The sequence below is a fragment of the Gobius niger genome (assembly GCF_951799975.1).
Source record: "Gobius niger genome assembly, chromosome: 2".
Taxonomy (NCBI): domain Eukaryota; kingdom Metazoa; phylum Chordata; class Actinopteri; order Gobiiformes; family Gobiidae; genus Gobius; species Gobius niger.
The window spans coordinates 44306532-44327194 of NC_136853.1; the positions used below are offsets into that span (position 1 = coordinate 44306532).

Here is a 20663-nt window from a genome sequence, read left to right on the forward strand (position 1 = left end):
CTGACGAAGCCTTTTGAATCAGAGGCGAAACATCCTACTCTTCATCTCCAAAGTACAGAAGATGACTCAAGAACCTTCAACACTTAGATGCATGTTTACCCACTTTACTGACATGTTTACCATTTTTGCCAATAAAGCTGCAAAATGCTTTTCTGTGAGATCAGCCAAGTGTATTTCTATACTTTGTTGCAGCTGTACTAACATCGTTTCGTGTTGTTTTTGCAGGTTCAAGATGCCCTCCCTGTTGAAAGAGGCCTGATTGTGATTGACTGACAGCACTGGTCTGTCCCTTTTTCCCACCGGCTTGAGCTCCTACCACAGTCACAATGCCCCCTTCCCGGACGCCGACCTGCCTCCTCACCTGCTGCGTCCTGTCCTGCCTGGCCCTTCCCGCGCCGGCCCTCACAATGGTGCACGGCCCCCAGGCGCTCAGCTCGGGGTCGCAAGTCATCACAGCCTCTTTGCAGCAGGACCAGTACTCCTCGTTTCACGCGGAAAACCCGGAGTGGACTTTCAACCATCTCGCCGTGGACTATCGTAACGGCAACGTGTATTTGGGCGCCGTGAATCGCATTTACAAACTGTCCCCGAGCTTGGAAGTCCAGGTGTCCCACGAAACGGGGCCGGATGAGGACAACCGGAAGTGCTACCCCCCTCGCATCGTCCAGCCCTGCAGCGAACCATTGACGCTCACCAACAACGTGAATAAGATGCTGCTAATGGACTACAGGGAGAACAGGCTGCTAGCGTGCGGCAGCCTCTACCAGGGCATCTGCAAACTGCTGCGCCTCGATGACCTCTTTAAACTGGGCGAGCCGTTTCATAAGAAGGAGCACTACCTCTCTGGGGTCAACGAGAGCGGCTCCGTCTTCGGCGTCATCGTGTCCTACGGAAACGCCTCTCCTGACATGCTGTTTGTAGCCACGGCAGTAGACGGGAAACCAGAGTACTTTCCAACCATCTCCAGCCGGAAGCTCGCGAGAAACTCCGAAGAGGACGGCATGTTCGCGTACGTCTTCCACGATGAGTTTGTGGCCTCCATGATCAAAATCCCATCCGACACTTTCACGGTCATCCCGGACTTCGACATCTACTACATCTACGGCTTCGCGAGCGGGAACTTTGTCTACTTTTTGACGCTGCAGCCGGAGATGGGCGGCGGACCCACCACGGGCTCATCGGCGGCGGGGAAGGAGCAGGTCTACACCTCCAAAATCGTGCGCCTGTGCAAGGCCGACACCGCGTTCAACTCCTACGTGGAGGTGCCCATCGGCTGCGTCAGCGGCAACGTGGAGTACCGTCTGCTGGAGGCGGCCTACCTCGCCAAAGCGGGCTCCATCCTGGCGCGCTCTCTGGACGTGGCGCCGGACGACGATGTGCTTTTCGCGGTCTTCTCCAAAGGGCAGAAGAGGCGCCCGCGGCAGGCCACTCAGGACTCGGCGCTGTGCGTGTTCTCTCTGCGGAAGATCAATGAGAAGATAAAGGAGCGGCTGCAGTCGTGCTACAAGGGAGAGGGCACCCTGGACCTGGCCTGGCTCAAGGTCAAGGACATCCCCTGCAGCAGCGCAGTGAGTACTCTGGAGTTTTGAATAGCTCTGCTCGGTCATCTCTTTTTCATCAATACGTACATGGGCAGCAGCAAAGTCTCTCCAATCATCTGACATTGCAAAAAAACTATGCATACATCTAAAAGGACACACATTACACTGGAAAAAATGCCATCTTATCTCTGAAAAATTGCTTGATTTATACTTGAAACAAGACTTTTGATGCTGATTTTGACTAGGTTTCGACTCGTCTTGAAAAAAGATTGCCAATGGAACAAGCATTAATTTGCTCAAAATAAGACAAATTAACTTAAACGCTTAAAATAAGACAAAAAAAACCTGAAATGAGACAAAATGGTCATAGACAAGAAAAATCTGTTATTTCAAGCACTTTCAAGTCATTTTTGTTTAAGATAAGATTTCATTTTTTCCAGTGTAGAGACACAGATTGCACGCATCTTACTGAACATGAACAGTGCAAAAAGTATTCAATTAGATCGGTATAAACATCTCAATTTGAGCATAATAATCCAAATTTTAGTTGTTTTGACTAGTTAAATTGTTCTTGGGCTCCTGACCCAGATTATTTCCCTTGTTCTGAGATGTTTCTGACTCGTTTCGATACATTTCGTCCTTATTTCAGGTCATTTTCTTTGCCAATGGGGTAAGAAAATTGGTCTTATCTCATTGGCAATGTTACTTTCTTATTTCAAGCGAGATTTACCCTAGAACTGGTCTGAAATGTCCTCAAACGAGCAAAGTAAACTTGGTCCGATCAGGAAAAGTGTCTAAATGAGTGAAAACCCCTCAAAACAAGATACATTTCCTCAATTCAAGTCATTTAAGCCAATGCTTGATATTCTCTTCCACTGTCATGCGGTCAGTAAGGTCGTCTCACGTTCACATAATGAGCCCTGGAGTTCTGCAGGACACGCTGATGAATGCTACGGGGTTGGCTCGTGCCCTGCCCCATTACTGCGAGATGTTAACCATTCACCGCCTGCTTTAATCCGCCCCCCCCCCCCTCTTAAAACAATGCAGCTGAATGCGCAGCCAAATTACCATAATTCCGTTCTCCGTAACAACATTACAAATTCACTGACTCGCCTCATTTCATTCCCCACTACTTCACACGGACGCAACTCGACTAAATTAGGTCCTACATGTATAGACTGTCTTCATTATTTGCCCAAAGCTTAGCCACGTGTCGGATTTTTATTGTTCAAATGTACCGAACTAAAAATGGATGTGCAAAGCCGGCGTGAACCAGCCTCATCCCGAAGCATGTAATAATTTCATTTAACTGTACTACCGTAAATTCTCTAATACTAGCCTGTATTCCATTTGCGGCCGGGTCTCTAACAGTGGCCGGGCAAATTAAAGCCGGTCTCTAAAACAGGCCGGGACTATCATTAGAAACTATAGCGGTAGAAATATTCCCCATGTTAGGAATTTGTCTCATACTGGTGTAAATGAAAACTCGCGTGCAGGAAGTAAACAAAGGGGAACCCGGGCCTAGGGGGGGACGCTGCGGAGGAGCTGATCCGAGCGTAACTTTGACACAGATTTAGCCACTTTTCAAACCTCCTGTGACGATATTTGGAAACAGGGAAAGCAACAAATGCTGTGTGACCCTCCAGGGTTTTAACAAAGTCACCATCGCGTCTTCAAAGCACGTCCAGCTGCTCCGTGTGCAGGTCAGTCCCACGCCTCAAAATAACTCCTCCCATCAGCGCGAGCGTCTCGTCTTCTCTCGGGTCAGTCTCATGATCGATCACAAACACAAACGCTCCGTCTAAACTCGCCTTTTACACAAGATAACAACAAATAATCCGGTCCGCGGTAAAAACGAAACAGAAACCTGCAGTGACACTGATGTCAAAGCTCCGCTAACAGCAACGAAACACTTCCTGTTGTCCCGACAAAATAAAAGGCGTCAATGTTCCAGTCGCTGGGAGAGGGTTTGAAATGTTAATTAATAAATAAACCTAATATTTTAGGTGCAAATGGACACAAATGTCGTTTTTCTTCATTTTCCTGGTCGTCCGTTTTGCTCAAATAGAAATAAAGGCCTGTCTCTAATTGTGGCCTGGTTCCAATAAAGGCCTGGTCCTAGATGCCCTTGAGTAAATAAAGGCCCCGGCCTAGATTAGAGCATTTACGGTATTTACAATTCTACAGTGTGTCTAACAAATGCATAATAACTTATTGTCCTTGGGCCTCTAGACGGGGCAGTATCCTCTATATTTGACTACTACACATAGCGTACTACGTCACCTCAGGAGTGCGTAAACCTTCATTCCATCCTCCTCAGTGTTGGCAATAAACCCGACAAGATGAAGCCGGTCCTCGCTAATGTTTGCTCCATGAATCCTAATATTTATCTGGGAGTAAATCTTAAGTGAGGATGGCCCGTTGTCTGCTGCCGCGGGCGTTATAAATCATGGCGGGGCCGGACCTGTCAGCAGCGAGGGAGGGAGAGCGAGAGAGGGAGGGAGCATGCGGCCATTTCCACACACGCGCCACAGCATCAGCGGCGCCGCATAAATTAGAGCCCGGATCATCGACGCGAACGCAGCAGGAGACACGGGACGTACACGCGCTCACAGGCTGACATGTATGTTAGAGCTCAGTGCTGTAGTAGCAGAGAGATGTTGCTTTTATGTTTTGGGACTCAGGGCTGCGCAATTATTCCCATTCGAATCAAAATCGCAATTTTACTGGACACACATCTGCTAAAGGTCAGCACACACTACACGACTTTTATGCCCGATTTCGCTCTAATTCTCAGTCGTGCCGAGTCTTCTCGAGTCGCGTCTAGTCGAAGGCGGTCACACAGAGTCGGGTCGTGTAGTGTGGGGGGTTCACGACTGGACTGACGTTGGAATCGTGTAGTGTGGGCGGTAGAAAGACGCGACTAGACTTTAGTTGTAGAAAATCAAACATGTTTGATTTTTAAGCCCGATTTTGGACGCACGGGAGAAACGTGGGTGATTTTACCGACACAAATGTGAATGACAGAGTGATATAAAGACAGGAAAACACCGCTGCGCCTCCTTTTTTTCACTTCTCTGTTAAACCAGCGGCACAAACAACTCATTTCACGGCCACAGCCCCACACACGAAACAGCACAACTTTATATCACCAAAAGTTCACCACAACCACCTTTTCCAGCTACATTTCAACCACGAACCGAGTTTAGCGGCACTTACTGAGTTTGGAGACGAACTGTTCAGCTTCACCTCGTTACTAACGGCGGCTAGCCTCCCCGCTTTCTCCTCTGTCTCCTCCGCTGTCTCCTCCATCCTGAGGTTGAGGTCCGTCTCCTTTTCTTACTAAATCCACTGTAATACGTCCCGCTTCTTCATGTCGCCTCTTTTATCTCTATTTGACAGAACTATTGCCCAGTTGAAGCTTCGTAGTAGCAGTAAGCTAGCGCTGCGGTGTTGTGACATTGTTGACACCGTTGACCAATCGGGACACACACGTTATCCCGCGCTCACAAACACAGGCCTGTCTTTGTGGATCTGGGGTCAGTTTTGAAGCCGTAGAGACGACAGACGCGCTGTGTTATAAAACATCAGCTGTTTGTCAGAATCGTGTGTCGCTCTTACGATTCTCAGGCGTTAAGTGTGAACCCCCAGACGTTCGAAAATCGCACTGAATCCAGTCGTGTAGTGTGGACCCCCCATTCTATATAAAATCGTTTACGACTAGATAAGTCCTGTAGTGTGTGCTGACCTTGAGGTGTCTCCATTCATCACCAGGCTGTGGATGAACTTGAGCCGCTGTTATTGCAGGATGAAGATGGCGAACTCTGGGAAGATAAACTTTCAGAAGTGAGATTATCAAGTTAGAATTTGCAGCGCTTATAGGTCTATGAATAACTATGAGGAGCTGCAGTCGTCTTCCGTTTCTGAAGTCAGCTTTTGTCACAAAGTTAGCACCTCAAGCTAAAGTCTAGATAAAAACAACAAGTCTAAACATTAGATGTGCTGTCAACAAAACATGCAAGAGTCTACTTGAGGAACACAGTCTTTTTCCTCAAAGACTAAAAAAATCAAAGCCTTATTTTTAATGGCTTTGCATGCCAGTCTGTTGCTGTGACGATAAGTAACAAAGATGAGAAGGGAGTCATGCTTCTTTATGTTACACGCTCTGTCTTATTTTCTTCATGTTAATTTTTCTTTCTCAAATCGTTTTTTATCTCCAACACCATGTTCTTTTCCTCCAATTAAGGAGACAATGAACTGTCTCTTCATATAAGGAGGCTCACACAGGAATCGTCTCACTGATGCCAGTTTGGTGAAAATCTTGCACAGCCATCTATGTATCGCACAAACCCCTCATGCTGGTGCTAATTGTGGTCCATAAATAGTGCATTTTTGCTGCATTTGCTGTCATGCACCAACGATTCACTCAACAGGAGGCGTCTCTGTGAAAACGGGACAGAGACATTAAGTTTAAGCATTAAATAATAGGGATGCACCGATACCACTTTTTCTAAAACCGATACGAGTACTTGGATCTAAGAACTCGCCAATACCGAATACCGATACGAGTACAAGGCATTTTCTAAAACATTCTTACTTTTTTCACAGCAGATTGGTTTGTAATGAGTTAATTTACTCATGTACATTTCCTTAAGTAAAGTAGGCGACACATTTAAGAGCCGTTGTATTAGAATTGTGCTGATGCCATTTATTTATTTATTTATTTTCATTCAATATAATTTTTCATTTTTATGTCTCTGTCCATCATAGACAGAAAAGTCCATGTCCTAAAGCTCCCAATGCCTGTGCTTTATTCATTTATGTGTTTTTATTTAACAATAGTATTGAGATGTTACTTAAATGGTCTCTTTTCGTCTTTACTTCAGCTCCTGTAGATTTTCTCGTGTGTTTGTAGTAACTTAGCGAGTAGCTACAGCGTTTTCATTGTTCTGCTGCAGCTCATTTTGGCTCAATATAAACATGCTGTATGTCTTTAATTTGGATTTTAATTTGGGCATAAAACGGCGTCAGAATGGCCAAAATCACTAGCCGCGAGTTAGCAACGTTAGCTTGTATGTTGTAAACACTGCAGACGCTGCAGCACTAACAACATTAAGCTCTGGTTAAATCCAGCTCAGACTCTGATTTACCCAATACTGGTATCGGTATCGGTGCATCGCTATTAAATATTAGTTATACAGTTTATGGATTACCTTGAGAAAACGTATTGAAAGTTAAGCTAAAATCCAGAAAGAATGTACCAACAATGTAAAAACAAACATTTTATCAACATGAGCTTAAAAAAGCTAAAACCTAGCTTGTTAGAGATTAACAGTTGTCCTAGAAAAAGGGATGTGAATTTTATTTGTATATAAGTCACTCAAAGCGCTTCTCAAGGGAAAATTATTCATTCACTCCATACTCGGTGGTTGAAATCGTACATGTATTATATAGACAAGGGTCTTAGTAGCTCAATAATCATGTGGATTTTTTTCCACATGATTATTGAGCTACTAAGACCCTTGTCAAAACTATTGCAATTTTGTATAAATTGCAATATATTTTGAACAAAAAAGCATTACATTTACTTTATGGTTCTCTTGTCACACCATACCTAACGTATGGCATAGAGATATGGGGAAATACTTATAAAACTGGAACCAATCCAATTTTCCTATTACAAAAGAAGATCATCAGATTAATTAATTATGCACCTTACAATTCACCAAGTCATTTACTGTTTATCCAATCAAAAATCCTGAAGTTCTATGACTTAGTCGATTTGTACACGGCAAAGTTCATTTACCAAGTCAAACAAAAATAAATCCCTAAATGCCAGCGAGAAAGTAACTATAAAGTAACTATAATCTCAGAGGAACATATATATTTAATCAACCACAAGTACATTTTACATTAAGAAAACACTGTTTATCAAGCAAAAGAGTTAAATTATGGAACAGCTGCTGCAATGAGTTAAAACAAGCTACGTCTCTTTTTCAGTTTAAAAATATTTACAACAGAATAATAATGGAAAAATATTTGACAGAATGAAAATCAATTAAATATGCTTCTGGAGCGGACAATGGTCCACCTGTGTTAATTCAGCGAACGGATGGTTGTTACCATTAACGTGCTGCATTTATGATTTAAAAGTGAAGGGCAGGCACAATAAGCTTTAGCCTCTGCCTGCGCCTGCTCATCTATTGTGTTCATTGCTTGACTTGGATGTTGTGAATGTTTTGAATCATTTGTAAATGACCAAACCGAAATAAACCGAAATAAACTGAAATGGAACAAACGAATAATGAAAGAGAGAAAAATGACACACATAAGGAAAAGTACAGCAACCTTCTAAATGAGATTTCTAACATAGTCTTTTGAAACATGAAATTATGTAGATTATTCTCGCTATAATGCTGGGATTGTACATGTGAAACTTGAAGGACAATCAAGGCGACGTGACGGGCAGTGCGGAGCAGAGGGAGGGGACAACGCTGGAGCGAGGGGCGGGACTCTTCCCCTCCAAACGGTCACGGCTGGCTAAGCTACATAATGCATGCTCAACAGTATAAGTCTGCAAAGGGGGCCGCATCCATAGATCATCGTGAAGTGGCATGTGACCTATAAAAGCCGCGTGCCCCCTCCGAGTTCCCTGTGTCAGCGGAAAAAAACAGAACAACAACACAGAAAAAAAACGCAGGGGCATTGCGATAAATGGCCTCTCCTCTCTCCCATGCTTGATTCATGGCCGAGCGCCTGTCCTCGCCATGTTGCTGGTGTGAAAACAAGCTCTGCAGTCGTCTCTCATGTACGTCCTTCTCTCTCTCACGCCCTCTGTCTCTTCTCCTTGGGTGTTTTCCAAATCCACGCTGACCCCACCTCTGAAGCGGGGACTCGCAAGGTCGGCTGTACGTCCGTGACAGAGCAGCCGGGCCTCTAATGCCTCTGCTAATGATCATTAATTACACGTCGTTAGCTAACACGCCACGGGCCAGTTTTACGCATTTGTCATGTGCCAGCGACTTCACGTTTTGAAATCGTTCCTATTAACTCGATTATCCTCGTCGCTGTGCCCTCTCTTCGCGCCCAACCCGGTGCCACCAATACATACGATTGCCCTATAGTCCCTCAAATAAGAGCGTTTAAGCTTCAAAACTTTCATGGGAGGAGTAAAACAAACAAGCACTGAAATGTGGAGGACGGTTTGGTGTTTCATCTATGACAAGATGATGAAGTGAGCAGGATTTCTCCAAACTGTATGAGTGAAGTGCAATACCAGGTGTGTGAGGAGACACATGCTGGATTACGCAAATATACATGCATGAATTTTGATGTGGCATTGTGCAGTACTACAACATGTAACGATATCTCTGCTCAAGATGAAAATGGAACACAACTGATTGACAGTGGATTTTTATGTACTCGTAATCATTGCTCAAGAAGATAACAGGAAAAACCAGTGTTAATTTCGTCGACTAAAATATTTAGTCTTAATTTTAGTCAAAGTGTTATTTTTGACGACTAAAATTGGACTAAAACTAAATTAAAAGTTTTTCATGAGACTAAAACTGTGACTAAAATGTCCAGATATTTTAGTCGACTAAAATGAGACTAAATAAAAATGAAAAGGAGAGACTGAAATCATCCAAACTTCTATTGAGCGTCTGAAAGAGCCTCAGATCATGTAAATTCTCTGCCAAAGGATCAGCTCTGAGCTTTGTTCATGTGGAGCAGCTCCATGAAGCAGAGGAACAACATTAAATATGATTATAATGAATATTATCAATGCAAAGTCGACTAAATTCGTCTTAAATTTAGTCGACTAAATTTACTTGCAATTTTAGTCGACTAAAACTAGACTAAAATTGAAGATATTTTTTGACTAAAACTAAACTAAAATCGAATTACATTTTCGTCAAAAGACTAAGACTAAAACTAAATTAAAATATGTTACATTAACACTGGTAAAAACACGGCCCCAGAGAGTTGCGTTTATGTGAAGAAACCAGCAAATGTGTCACAGACGTAGCAGCTCGAGCTACAGTGGGATTTACTAAAGATCTGCTTCACTCCTCAGACTAAATGGACACATCAAAGAGGAAACAGAAAACCTTTCTCTGGGATTTTTACAGTTTGTCACATCAGAGTCTCAGTTTGAGTCTGTGTTTAAGCTGCTCAAGACGTTAGCATGCTACCGGTTAGCAACTGTGAACACTGAGGAAATGCTACAGTAACAGCTCAGCTCTGACCTCTGTCACATTTTGTTTCCAAGGCTAGATGTTTGAAGTGGGATTCAAGGCTTTCTCTTGAGAGGCTGAGCTGTTGAAGCTAAATGCTAACAGGTAGCATGCAAACAGGTTGAGCAGCTTAAACGCTGGCTCACTGATTTCTTCACATAAGCGTGGGCTTTCTGGGGCGGTGTTTTTACTTTTCTTCTTGAGCAAAGCCACTGTCAGTCAGTTGTCCTCCATTTTAATCCTTCCATCCATCCATCTTCTTCCACTTGTCCGTTGCCGGGTCGTGGGGGCAGCTGTTGGAGCTGCCCAAATCACATTGCACCAGCCCTTATGGCTCCTCCTGCAGGTGGTGGGTCCACAGAAGGACGGCCTCATGGTTCTAACCGGGCCTGTTGGTCTCTCATAAGGGGTTTCTGAACTGTTCTTTGTCTGACCCGTCACCTAGGACCAGTTTGCCCTGGGAGACCCTACCAGGGGCACAAACCCCCAACAACAGAGCCCCAGGATCATTCGGGTGCTCAAACCCCTCCACCACGTTAAGGTGGAGGTTCCAGGAGGGGTCATTTTAATCCTGAGTAGAGATCTTGTTACATGTTGTAGTTCAGCATAATGCTACTTTAGTATTCAAAATGGCCCACATAACAACAAAAGTCCCATGACTGAAAGGCACGTATAAAAGAATGTAGTGTAAGTATGGAATTTCAGGTATATGCAGCGTTGATGTGCATTCCCCTGCTGTTTCAGAGGACCACATGAACGCTCGCTCACAGGGGAACTCGTGCTAAAACGAGCTTCCCGACTTCCGCACCTGACTGCGGAAATCAGCTGCTACTTTTTTGAGTTTAGTGTGAGCTGTCATCATCTTCGGAGTAACAAAATTGCGAGTGAAATCACAAACTGCTGTTAAGCTTTTGAGATGTGTGAGTTCCTCCGTCTCCGAGACATAAAAAACTCTGAAGAATCCGCTCGAAGGAATCTCGGTCATTAACAAAAACATCAAACACATTAGGCAGGTGTTTCATTAGAAGTCTGCCTGTTCAGTTCGGTCCCTGTCCTTATATACTGATAGTCCTGTCTCTAGTTCTGACGCACAAACTAACCTTTAATCAGAAGGCGCGTGCAAATATTAGCAAAGCACGTTTGTAAATCTTGTACATTGATCAGAACAACGTCTGACAGTAACTTTCTAAATAGGACATTTATGTAACAGTGACACAAGCAAAAAACATAACCCAGAGGTCGTGTAGTCCTTCTCCGAACTGATCTTTTTATGTTTTATGCAAGCAGATACAGATTTAAATTTATATTCACAGATGCTAACAACACATTTAAATGATTAGCTGAACTAAGTGCTAATCAGTGATAAAAGACTTGTTTTTTTCTGTTTATAACACAAAAATCTCCACTTTCCCACATAAAAACCACATGAACACAAATCAACTGTGGGCAATGATGTCACATCTCGGGAAACGAGCTCCCCAGTCCCCAGCAACAGACACAGACGGCATCTTTAGAATTTCCCATATATGGTGATGTTTGAAGCAGCCAGTGGAAGAAAACAAAGAAGGGAAAAACTGTCTCCCATTTCTCTCCCATTACTTTAACAAATATATATCATTTTCACTAAATAAAGATACAGAGACATGGAGAGGAGTGGTTCAAATCCCATAAATACTAAAAACAGGTAATGCTAACCAGGAAGCTAGGTTAGCGTCATGCTATTATGTTTGCAACGAGTGCAGTTTTTCGCGTCTGCTGAACAATTTGCTGTGAAAAAACATCCAGATGGGCACGATTCTGGCTTGACTTTATTGGTGTGTCATAAATATGTTTATAGTCCATCGGAAACCGGCTATAAAGTGGGAAACATTGTGAGTTCGGCTAGGCCACGCCCCCTTGTATGATGATGTTTCCGTCTGTAAATCTTCTCACTTGCTAACTAAAACATAATGGGCCTGTAGCTTGTCGACTTTAATGGAGCTCGTAACCTCAGAAACACTCAAATGCTCCGTCATCTTCCCAAAGTTCGTAAAGCTCTACTTTATTTGCATAGCGGATCGTCGTCCATCTCTCCTCCTCAGCGTCTTTGATAAACCTCAGTGCCCTTTTTCTGATCGGTGAGTTTAATCATTAGACGCCGCCGCGGATGATTCAGTCTCGGCCACTTCCTCGGGAAAAGCAAAGACTCGCGGTTTCATTAGGACCCTCCAGACAGTCTCGCCCCCTCGCACACACCCCTCTCCTCCCCATTCAGTCCACACATATATCTGCTCTGTTCTGCTCTGCCCGGCCCGAGCGCAAATTAAATCTCCATACGAGACACCACTCGCCAAAGGTCAGGCTCCATCACAATATCATTAGTGTGTGATTAAAACAAGTAACTTTGACTTGCTTCGCCAAAGTCTCCGTATCAGACTTCAGGCTCAGTGTGGACTAAATGGATGGTCATTCGGATTTTGAGAAGTGGCAAATATCGCTTACTATGAAAGGGTGACTCAAACAACAATGCCATGCTGATGTGACATTGGAGGACTATAGATACAGACGGCATCTCGTCACAGAGGGGGCGTGGCTTCGCCGAGGGGAAAACAATCTTTTGGGAAACAGATTTTCACTCTTTTTAGCCATTCTCTGGTGGAATAGGAACTTATTTATCATATAAATAAAGTCAAGCCTAAATCGGGCCCATGTGGATATTTTCTCACAGCAGATTGTTCAGTAGAAGTGAAAAAACGGCAGTTGTAGCTAGCGCTAGCTAACCGTTAGCATTAGCACGATTCTAGCATGTAGCATTGTGTTAGCATTCGTTATTCATGTATTTATGGGCTGTTGAACAACTTTGCTCCTCCCCATGTCTTTGTATCTTTATTTAGTAGAAAACTATGTTCATAATTCGGCCTTTGTTAAAGTAGATTTTCAATAATTAGAGAAAGTTTATATTCTTTCAAAATTGTTTTCCCCCTTAACTGTTTTCAAACATGACCAAATATGGGCGATTCCATTTTGTATAGATACAGATGGCATCTTGTCATAGAAGGGGGCGTGGGCTCGCCAAGGGGGAAAATAGAATCTTTAGAGAAACACAATTTTTCACTCTTTTTAGCCATTTTCTGGCGAAATATAAACTTATACACACATACAAATATAGTCAAATGTAAATCAGGCCCATATGGATATTTTCTCACAGCAGATTGTTCAGTAGAAGTGAAAAAACGGCAGTTGTAGCTAGCACTAGCTAACCGTTAGCATTAGCTCGATGCTAACATGTAGCATCATGTTAGCATTCTGTTTTTTTTTTTTATTTATGGGCTGTTGAACCACTTTGCTCCTCCCCATGTCTTTGTACCTTTATTTAGTAGAAAACTATGTTCATAATTCAGCGTTTGTTAAAGTAGATTTTCAATGATTAGAGAAAGTTTATATTTTTTCAAAATTGTTTTCCCCCTTAACTGTTTTCAAACATGACCAAATATGGGCGATTCCATTCTGTATGGCTGCCTTTAGTCGACATCTCCATGAAGACGAGCTGGAGATGTCGCATTAAAGCTACAATCAGTCAACAATATTGTATTAACTGCTTGTACATTCTTCTATTTATAGAGTGAATTGTAATCCACTATGGCTTTGAGTCAGTGTGGTATTTCTTTCACCACTTTCACCTCCTAATATGACAGACAAAAGAAAATAAGACTTGATTTATTTTGACTAAACAAAGGAAATGCATGCTTTGCGCAGACAACCCTTAACATGGAAAGGCTCTGGTTATAAGTGGAAAACATTACAATCCAAAGAGCCAGCTGTGTTGAACTATACAGCAAGAGTCCATGGTGTTATGCCATTCCACAGCAGCGGTTTATTCACTTATCTCTGTGAGACTTATCCATATATGGGCGATTCCAGAGATGCCGTCTGTATCTATATGGTCATGTTTGAAAACAGTTGAGGGGAAAACAATTTGGAGAAAAATCTCAACTTTCTTTAATTATTCAAAAACTACTTTGACAAACACTGATTTATGAATATAGTTTCTATTAAATAAAGATACAAAGACATAGAGAGGAGCAAAGTGGTTCAACAGCCCATAAATAAATAAAAAAAACGGAAAAAAAATCGGGCTAATGCTAGCGGTTAGCCCGCGCTAGGTACAACTGCCGTTTTTTCACTTCTACTGAACAATCTGCTGTGAGAAAATAAAAGTCTAAACCCAATTTAGACTTGACCTTATTTGTATGTGATAAATAAGTTCATATTCCACCAGAAAAAGGCTAAAAAGAGTGAAGCCACGCCCCCTCCTCTGACGAGATGCCGTCTGTATCTATTGAGCTTTTCCAGAGATGCCGTCTGTATCTATGCAGTTTCATATCCTTCTCATAATTAGGCAATAAATGGTAGAAGTATCCGATGAAGGTCAAAATATCCTCTAATATACGAGTTAATGTAGCAATATTTGATAACTGTGTTGAATAGTGCGATAAATGTATGATTTCAATCTTTTTCTATACCATATCAACATAAAGCGTTCCTTAAAATGTTCTTTGAATGGCCCACTCAGCTCCCTGCAGTTTCGTCATGCGTGCTTTATTATCGTATGTTGACATCCCAGTGCTGTTATTCTCCAGTGCTGCCAATCATCCTGGCAGGTCAGTCATTTAGCACGGTGGGTTTCAGAAAAGGTGGTTCATTATGTAAAGGCAGACACTGTACCCCTGTAATTTTGTTCCAAGGAAAATAGTTTGTTGTAATCTTAGGAACTAGAAACTGACACGTCTTTGTGAATGTTCAGCGTACGCTCTGAGATACATGTCGATGGACAACGAAGCGAGAGATGTTCTATTTTATTTTATTTTCTATTAGAATAATTTTGGGAATATAACTGATTTTGCGTCACATGAATGGTCACGTTTTGAGGGACGATTTTCTAGCAGATCACTCCGCCGCTTAGAACCACAAAGCTGCTCAAATATAACTTATTTTAAATGGTTGAAATTATTCTATGGACACAGACATTTATATGGTTAGTCTGGTGTTATAAGTGATTTGCCTCAGGTGCTCTGTGGAGCGGGTCGCACTGTTTTTAATGCAGGCTAGCTGATACCATAGAAATGCACTAGCCTTGCACTAGTCTAGCGCCACGAAACTCTTCAAACATAAGAACTGCATGAATTACAAAAAAAAAAAATCTCCAGAAATCAGCAACACTCTGGATAACTTGGAAATGAGGCCCTATGTCTAAAATCCTGAAATATCCCTTTAAGGGGAGACACTACAGGAAAAACTCAATTTGTTCAGTTTTCAGGTTTTGGGCCAAATTGGTCTCTGGACATACAAGCTTTCACCCGGAAACAGAAAATATGCCTAATCTTCACAATAACATGTTTAAATATTGCGCTGATTCAATGTTCCCCCATAGACTTATATGGGAGAAGGCAATTTCAAGGGCCTTTTTCTCAAAACACATTTTTCTGTCATTGTGGCGACACTATGTCCACGTCAGTCGGACATAAAGACTTCACATTTTCCAGCCTTGGACTGAACAATATTTGGAAGATTTTTTCAGAGGGATTTTTTATTATTTAATCCCTTAAGCCCCATTTATTGAGTTTTGAATGTCAAAAAATAAGGCAAAAATTAAATTTTTACAAAATTTTCCACTAAAAACAGCTTATTTTAAACCTAAACAAGAAATCCTAAATCCCCTCTAAAAACGTCTTGGTAACTCATTCATCAATAAAATGAAACCATAAATTTGAATGTAGCTCTATCCATTATTCAGATTTCGTCGCCGAAAAGATGGGAAATTTGGGGCATTTTTAGGCATAAAACACCTTGTTCTTATATGAAAAGATAAAATGACAGAAAACTTGCCATGTAGTTTTTTTCTTACATTTATGCCAGTGATCGACAGCAAAAGTTTCAAATTGATATCTGTAAATATACATTTTTTCCCCATTCACCTGCAGTGTCTCGCCTTAATATAGAAGCTGCAGTTACACGTATGACCAGAGGTGGCAGTAGTGATTATAAAATGGCTAACTTGCATCTAGCCCCTTTAAGAGAGAAGTAATGATAACGAAAATATGGATTTGATCAGAAACTGTTTCACTGGTAAGTACAACATCGTGCTGCGTGATTTTGGAAAAAAAATAACAGCTCTTTTTTATTTTGAGTAATTTGATTGTGATGAGACTTGAAAATCAATTCAGATCACAGAACACATTTAAAAACAGAGAACGCAGATTTGAGAGAAGACTAAAAATCATATGTTTTTTTTGCAGGAGACGTTTGTGGACGTGTAAACAACGGGGCTGGGGGGTTTTGTGCATGGAAAGACAAAAGTTAAAAGAGACAGGTTTTGTTGTTAGCCGAAGATATGGCACAATTACGGCCAGTCTTTTTGGTTCGCCTTTTTGGTTTTGAAGTGACGAAAAGGCTAAATGGAAGGAAAAAAAAGGTTTTATTTTGGAAATGTGAGGGTTTTTTGAGTCCATTGGGTCAGTATTGTCAAACAGGATCATTATGAATTCATGTCTCTTGTTTGACTTTTGCACTTTATTTCCTGGTTAAAAATGGAATGCGGTTTATTTGGTAAATGGGTTTGCTTTGCGAGCATCTGCGGGCGATCTTTTACTAAATGCAGCTTTGGTTTCGAAGCCTCGCATTAATATGGGCAGCGCTTTCGTCAGACAAATAGCACGAGGCTGGACTGGGCCACAGCCAGCTTCAGGCTATACACCATTATGCGAGAGGGTCGTGCGAAGTGGTAGGAATGATCAATACACATGACCTGGAAATGGGTCAAGATCGTGTCGGCTTATTATAAGGGCAAAGCGGAGACAATGGAGACAAAAAGGACGAACTGCAGCCAATTCCACACAGCTGCGGCTGGAGGACAGAGCAAAAATGAATCTCTGGATCGCGAGGCTTTTGATCATTTCGCATGTTTTTGTTTGCAAACCAGTGAAGGAAGCATCTGCTTTGCTTTGTTTGTGGATGGAATTTCATCCTTTCATACTTGCATAGAGAAACACTCTTCAGAATGGCCAGGTTTTCTGTCACCATTGTAAATAATACAAGGGCTCGGGTGGTTAACAGAATTATTTTTGCCAGATTGCTTTTTGCCTTGTTTATCGCAAAGTAAACCCATTTACCTAATAAACCGCATTCCATTTTTAACCAGGAAATAAAGTGCAAAAGTCAAACAAGAGACATGAATTCATAATGATCCTGTTTGACAATACTGACCCAATGGATTCAAAAATTGCTGCACATTTTGGGGTGGCAATTTTTTACATTTTTGAAATTTTAAACAATAGGCGACAATTACTATATGAACAAATCGCTCAAATCGGAAGGACGGTAACACTTTTAAACTATCACAGCATTGAGTGAGCTGAGCATCTGCTTGTCTGCGAGTCTCCCTGTGCGAAAAACCAGACCCACAAAAAACAGCTCAGAACACTAGATATTATAGGCAAGCCTTTCTTCCACAAGAGCAGAACGACTATCGTCTCTAGCCTCGTCACTCGTCGGCTCAATCCACTTCTTTGAAGGTTTTACTGAAGGCCAAATGAATGGCAGAAGTTTAACCCTGATTCTCACAGATGAAAATCTGCAACAAAAAGTTCATTAATTGAAGGTCATCAACGGCAGCACTTCATTCAATGCTCTCAACCATTGTGCAAGCAGCCTACACAGAGACAAAGTATCAAAGCGAACCAAGTTATCATACATCGAACATAGGCTCCTTCCGAAACCATCAGATTGCTAAGAGCTCTTACGCCAAACCGGATGTGCGTCAGCGTCCGCCATGGGAAGTTGCTTCCGAATTGGTAAGTCAGTTAGGAAGTAGTTAGGTAAAGGAGCCTCGATGCTAACTATCATGGCTACTTTAGCATAGGGACCTCTGGTGCTAACTATCATAGCCACTTTAGCATAGGGACCTCTGATGCTAACTATCATAGCCACTTTAGCATAGGGACCTCTGATGCTAACTAACCGGTGATTAGGAGCCATGTGCTCCTAATGTGCGATGTGCCATCCCACTGCGCCGCCAATCCCCTCGCCCCCACCCTGGAGTGATTCATGCGCAACCACTGTTGATTGACAGGAGCACATTTAATAATAAAAATAACAATAATTAAAAATTACGATTCTGCACAAGCCAAACTTTATAAAGTGATAAATCCATGTTGTCGTCCCCACAGCTCAGTCACATGTCAGTGTTAAAGAGGAAACTCAGGAAACAGATTAAATGCTTTTGTTTTCATTTAGTAGAAACTTAAGCCACATGGATCATTTGCTGCTGTCGCTTTAAGAAACAGCTGCTGAAATAAAATAACACTAAAGGGAAATGTTTGGATCATTTGGATTGTTTTTTCTCCTTAAATGTCTTTGTTTGGACACTATGTTGTTGTTGGACACTGTACAGTAGGGGGCGACATGCACTTTTGTTTGGCCTCACTCCACAAAACAGCTGTTGGTGATGTCACTTCCCTTTCCCCTGTTTAAAGATGGACGGATTGTTCAAAATGCTGCTGAAGCTCTAGTTCCCAAACTGCACAGATCTAACAGTCGACCCCATGAAAGGTTAAGGAGTTAGTTGCTAGTGTTAGTGCTTAGAGGCGACAATGTGATGGTTTCGGACGCAGCCATAGAGTTGTAACTGTGTAGCAGTCAAAAAATGGTCCTTTATTCTGACATATATTTTTTTGTACACGGAACTCCCTCGGATGCAGTGTTCATTTTGACAACATATTTTAATTTACTTTTAGTCTTAGTCTTTTGACGAAAATGTAATTCAAGTCGAGATTTTGTCAAAAAAAATATCTTAAATTTTAGTCTAGTTTTAGTCGACTAAAATTGCAAGTAAATTGAGTTTGCATTTATAATATTCATTATAATCATATTTAATCTTGTTCCTCTGCTTCATGGAGCTGCTCCACATGAACAAAGCTCAGCTGATCCTTTGGCAGAGAATGAGGCTCTTTCATACTGTCAATAGAAGTTTGAATGATTTTAGTCTCTCCTTTTCATTTTTGTTGTAGATAGCGCTAGCTCACCGTTAGCATTAGCCCAATGCTAACATGAAGCATCAAGCTAGCATTCTCCGTTATTTATGTATTTATGGGCTGTTGAACCACTTTGCTCCTCCCCATGTCTTTGGGTCTTTATTTAGTAGAGACTATATTCATAATTCAGCTTTTGTTAAAGTAGTTTTTGAATAATTAGAGAAAGTTTAGATTTTTCTCCAAATTGTTTTCCCCCTTAACTGTTTTCAAACATGACCATATATGGGCGATTCCAGAGATGCCGTCTTTGTCTATACTGTGACGAGTTTGCAATGGAGATGAAGTGAGCCGCTCCTTCTCTCTGTTCAAAAGCAGGAAATATGTATCTGGAATATGGAAAACTCTCTCAAATCTCATCATCTGTTGAGTTGTCAGAAGATGGCGCTGTTTCTTAGTCGTCTGCTTCACTTTCGTAGTTATTTTTCATGTCTTCCTACTCGCATAGATACAGACGGCATCTCATCATAGAAGGGGGCGTGGCTTCGCCGAGGGGGAAAATAGAATCTTTAGAGAAACACATTTTCCCCTCTTTTTGGCCATTTTCTGGTGGAATATCAACTTATTTATCACACACAATTAAAGTCCAGTGTAAATCGGGCCCATATGGATATTTTCTCACAGCAGATTGTTCAGTAGAAGTGAAAAAACGGCAGTTGTAGCAAGCGCTAGCTAACCGTTAGCATTACCCCAATGCTAACATGTAGCATCAAGTTAGCATTCTCCGTTATTCATGTATTTATGGGCTGTTGAACCACTTTGCTCGTCTCCATGTCTTTGTATCATTATTTAGTAGAAACTATATTCATAATTCAGCATTTGTTACAGTAGTTTTTGAATAATTAGAGAAAATATAAATTTTTTCAAAAATGTTTTCCCCCTTAACTGTTTTCAAAAATGACCATATATGGGCGATTCCAGAGATGCCGTCTGTATCTATGGGCCCGATTTACACTTGACTTTATTTATGTGATAAATAAGTTCATATTCCACCAGAAAATGGCTTAAAAGAGTGAAAAATTGTGTTTCTCTAAAGATTCTATTTTCCTCCTCAGCGAAGCCACGCCCCCTTCTATGACGAGATGCCGTCTGTATCTATAAGCCACCGAGGATTTCACTGTAGCGTCGGATGCCAGACTGTCTTTGTATAAAATCTGAAAAGCGTCTAGTTTGGTCGTCCGGGCGACAAGGACACAACAACAATAAGGCCCATGAGTGAGGTTTGAACCACTCACGTATAATATTTAATTCAAAGATAAAGCTGTAAATGACACATATAACAAGCACGATGTTGACCATGGAGAGCCTTTTCCTATTTGTCGACTAACAATTCACACTAATCCCCTTTGATTTTTTCCTTAGTGGCGACCAGATGTGTTCAAATATTTGAGCATGTGTCGCCCGGTGCCGAAGCAGTGCATAAAAATGACGGGTTGCCCCTGACGACGACGCGAGTATAGCGAAGTTGGACCGGGGCCAGGCAGTAAGGCAGAATCAGGTCACTCTCTTCTGTCGTATCCCGTCTCTGAGGCCCTGTCCCGAAGCCAGCGTCGGGGCACAAAGGGAGCTCTCTTCTGGACCGAGCCAGGGATCAGCCGATATGAGCCCGGTCGAGGAGCGGGGACAAGGAGCGGCGGGCGGAAAATAAACAGGCCAAGAATTACTCAGAGAGATTAGCGAAGCACACTTTCTCAAAGCGCTCTGATGTATGGCCTAATCTGGGCTTGTAACGCTCGCGCAGGTCGACCCTGTCAGCTCCTGCGGTTGCTGATATTTTATTTCATTTTGCAGCTCGGTTGTTAGAGGTGGAGACCAGGATT

The 20663-nt window shown here is 42.1% G+C and overlaps 1 protein-coding gene across 2 annotated transcripts in view; it reads left to right on the plus strand.

Moving 5' to 3' along the window:
• Window positions 1-225: 225 nt before the first annotated feature.
• The window catches only part of plxna4 (plexin A4), a 478637-nt gene continuing 458199 nt past the window's right edge, over window positions 226-20663 (plus strand). For both annotated transcript variants that reach the window (XM_079552367.1, XM_079552368.1), the window contains exon 1: window positions 226-1568. In XM_079552367.1, the coding sequence (XP_079408493.1) occupies window positions 327-1568 (1242 nt within the window). In that variant the 5' untranslated portion in view covers window positions 226-326. The remainder of the gene's footprint in view (window positions 1569-20663) is intronic.